The sequence below is a fragment of the Mandrillus leucophaeus genome, unplaced genomic scaffold (genome assembly GCF_000951045.1).
Source record: "Mandrillus leucophaeus isolate KB7577 unplaced genomic scaffold, Mleu.le_1.0 Scaffold223, whole genome shotgun sequence".
NCBI lineage: Eukaryota > Metazoa > Chordata > Mammalia > Primates > Cercopithecidae > Mandrillus > Mandrillus leucophaeus.
In genome coordinates this window covers 3,900,315-3,902,720 of record NW_012102288.1, presented here as the reverse complement: position 1 = coordinate 3,902,720, position 2,406 = coordinate 3,900,315, and the positions used below count along the sequence as shown (strand labels likewise).

Genomic DNA, 2,406 nt, shown 5'->3' with positions numbered 1-2,406 from the left:
GCTATGCGGGACTTTATTCCTTCCAGAGTTCAGCTCCATGCGACTGGGAAGACACACAGACCTGTACTTCTGGAAGTCTCTGGGCTCGGGCTCGGATCTGGTGCTTCTCTCGGAGGTAAGTAGTGACCACATCAGGATTCAGCCAGGTGTTGTGAATCTGGACTCCAATCCTCATTCCCCTGCTTGGGGCTATCCCATGATGCTCTGCTTCCAGGTAGTACTTGGCTCCACCCAACAGCTCCAACTTGGGAGTCTTTTGCTGCCAGGTCCCTTCATCTCTATTCTGCTCCCAGGAGTCAAACCAGTCAGCAGTGCCAACGCTGATGGAGGCCACTTTCACCTGTGCCCAAATAAGCATATCATGATCAACACTATGAAGCTTCCAGGCATCTCTTTCTCAAACACTAAGTGTCTGAACTGCTGCTAACAAGAGAGTTTTGAACTGATCTGCCTTTTAACATATTAACCCAGTTACCTCAGCCCCGTGGTTATTTACGCTTCTCCAGCTCTCTATCTGCCTGTCTATCTATCATCTCTTTCCATTGAGTAGTACTCAAATGAGACTAGATGGGCCATGTTCACAGAAGGAACAACCAACCTAAACCCTGGGATTACATGACACTATGGAGAAGGTAGTATTAAGCCCTTCAGAGACCTGGAATGACTTGATCACATCAAAATCTATGACATTTCTCCAACCAACTAGCAAACCAATTTCAGAGAAACATAGTAATAATTTCAGGAAAATATTGTGATTCTTTGTCAATGGCATAACTGCATTTTGGCTGCTGTTAAAGGTATCCTTTCTTATCCTTCAATGTTGATGGGGAATTCCTACATATAGCTGCCTACATCTCCACCCAAAATTAGTGGAAAAGGCACAAGTTTTGGAGTCAGGTAAATTTGGGGTTGAATCCTGAATGTGCTTTTTTGCTATCCAAGTGAATTGGGCACACAATCTTTCTTTTTTCTTTCTTCTTTTTTTTTTTTTGAGACAAGGTCTCACTCTGTTGCCCAGACTGGAGTGCAATGGCAGCCACAACTGCCCAAGGCTCAGGTGATCCTCCTGCCTCAGCCCCTCAAGTAGTTGGGACTACAGGCATGCACCACCATGCCTGGCTAATTTTTGTGTTTTTAATAGAGACAGGGTTTTATCATGTTGCCCAGGCTGGTCTCAAACTCCTGGGCTCGAGTGATCTGCCTGCCTCAGCCTCCCAAAGCACTAGGATTACAGGCATGAGCCACCACATCTGGCCCACACAATCTTTTTAAGCCTCAATTTCTTCATGTGGAAAAGATACATACACATGTCTTTGGTATATATGTATATATACACACAAACATATACATAATATATATGCATATATACATACATTTTGCAGAGATGCAGTGAAAACTAGAGACAAGGTCTATAAAAGATGTAGCATAACATTTGGCTTACAGTGAGTGCTCAATAAATAGTAGGTTCACATTCAACCAAGTTCTTTTTCAACAATTAAAGTTCCTGATCATCCAATGGCATGTTAAAACTATCTGTAAACCAGAGAGCCTTAACTTTGATTCTTTCTTTCTTCATGGGTATAGGACTGGCAACAGAGAAAAGGAAAATAAGAAGACAGTGAATACCTTGGTCCTTGGTTCCTCTGACCAACTGAAATGCAAGGAAGCTTGGCTGTCTGCCTGAATCCAGAAAGTGTAATTATTTGTCTCTGGAGCCACAAAGAACCCACTGAGCCGTGCTCTGTAAAGCGGAAGAACATAGAGTCAAGCAAGAGTAACCAAGGCCTGAATCACTGAACCAACAAATAGTTGCCCTTGTACTTTATCTTCTTTTATGGTAATGAAGAAGAACAACCTGATTCTTATGCCACATGATTGTCCAGAGTATTCTAGAAAGAGATATAGTACCTGCCTAGTCTCAATAGCCCAATACGTCTCTACACTGGACACAAATCCCCTTGCTGTTGTGTCATGTTTGGGAAAGTTGTAGCCACAGCACACAGCTATATGGAGACTTAGCTGATAAAACCACCTAACACAGCTATTGCAGGCCCTGGGTCATGGTAGAAGCTCAATCTATAGTAAGTATGATTCTTATTATTAGAAATAAAGACAGATTGCTTATCAGAGTTTGCTCTGAGCTTACCAGCAACCACAACACCTGCAAAGAGTATTTTTCTAATTAAAAATATTATGATCCACAGATAAGAGTCAATTCAAAATGTCAAGAATTTCAAATTAAAACCCATCAAATGCAGCTTTGAAGAAGATTACAGGCAATTTCATAAAACATTTTTTAAAAGATCATATTTTTAATATTTAAATTCCAGCAATCTAATATTATAGGCAGACATAGTTAAGGAACTAATTAGACTGCCCAAATAAATACCAAGAATATTTTCTGAT

The 2,406-nt window shown here is 41.1% G+C and overlaps 1 protein-coding gene across 1 annotated transcript in view; it reads right to left on the bottom strand.

Annotated features, from left to right (window-relative positions):
• The window catches only part of PKHD1 (polycystic kidney and hepatic disease 1 (autosomal recessive)), a 507,823-nt gene that overhangs the window by 479,348 nt on the left and 26,069 nt on the right, over positions 1-2,406 (bottom strand). Inside the window, 2 exon segments of the mRNA XM_011981329.1 lie at positions 62-340; positions 1,627-1,741. Coding sequence (XP_011836719.1) covers positions 62-340; positions 1,627-1,741 — 394 coding nt within the window.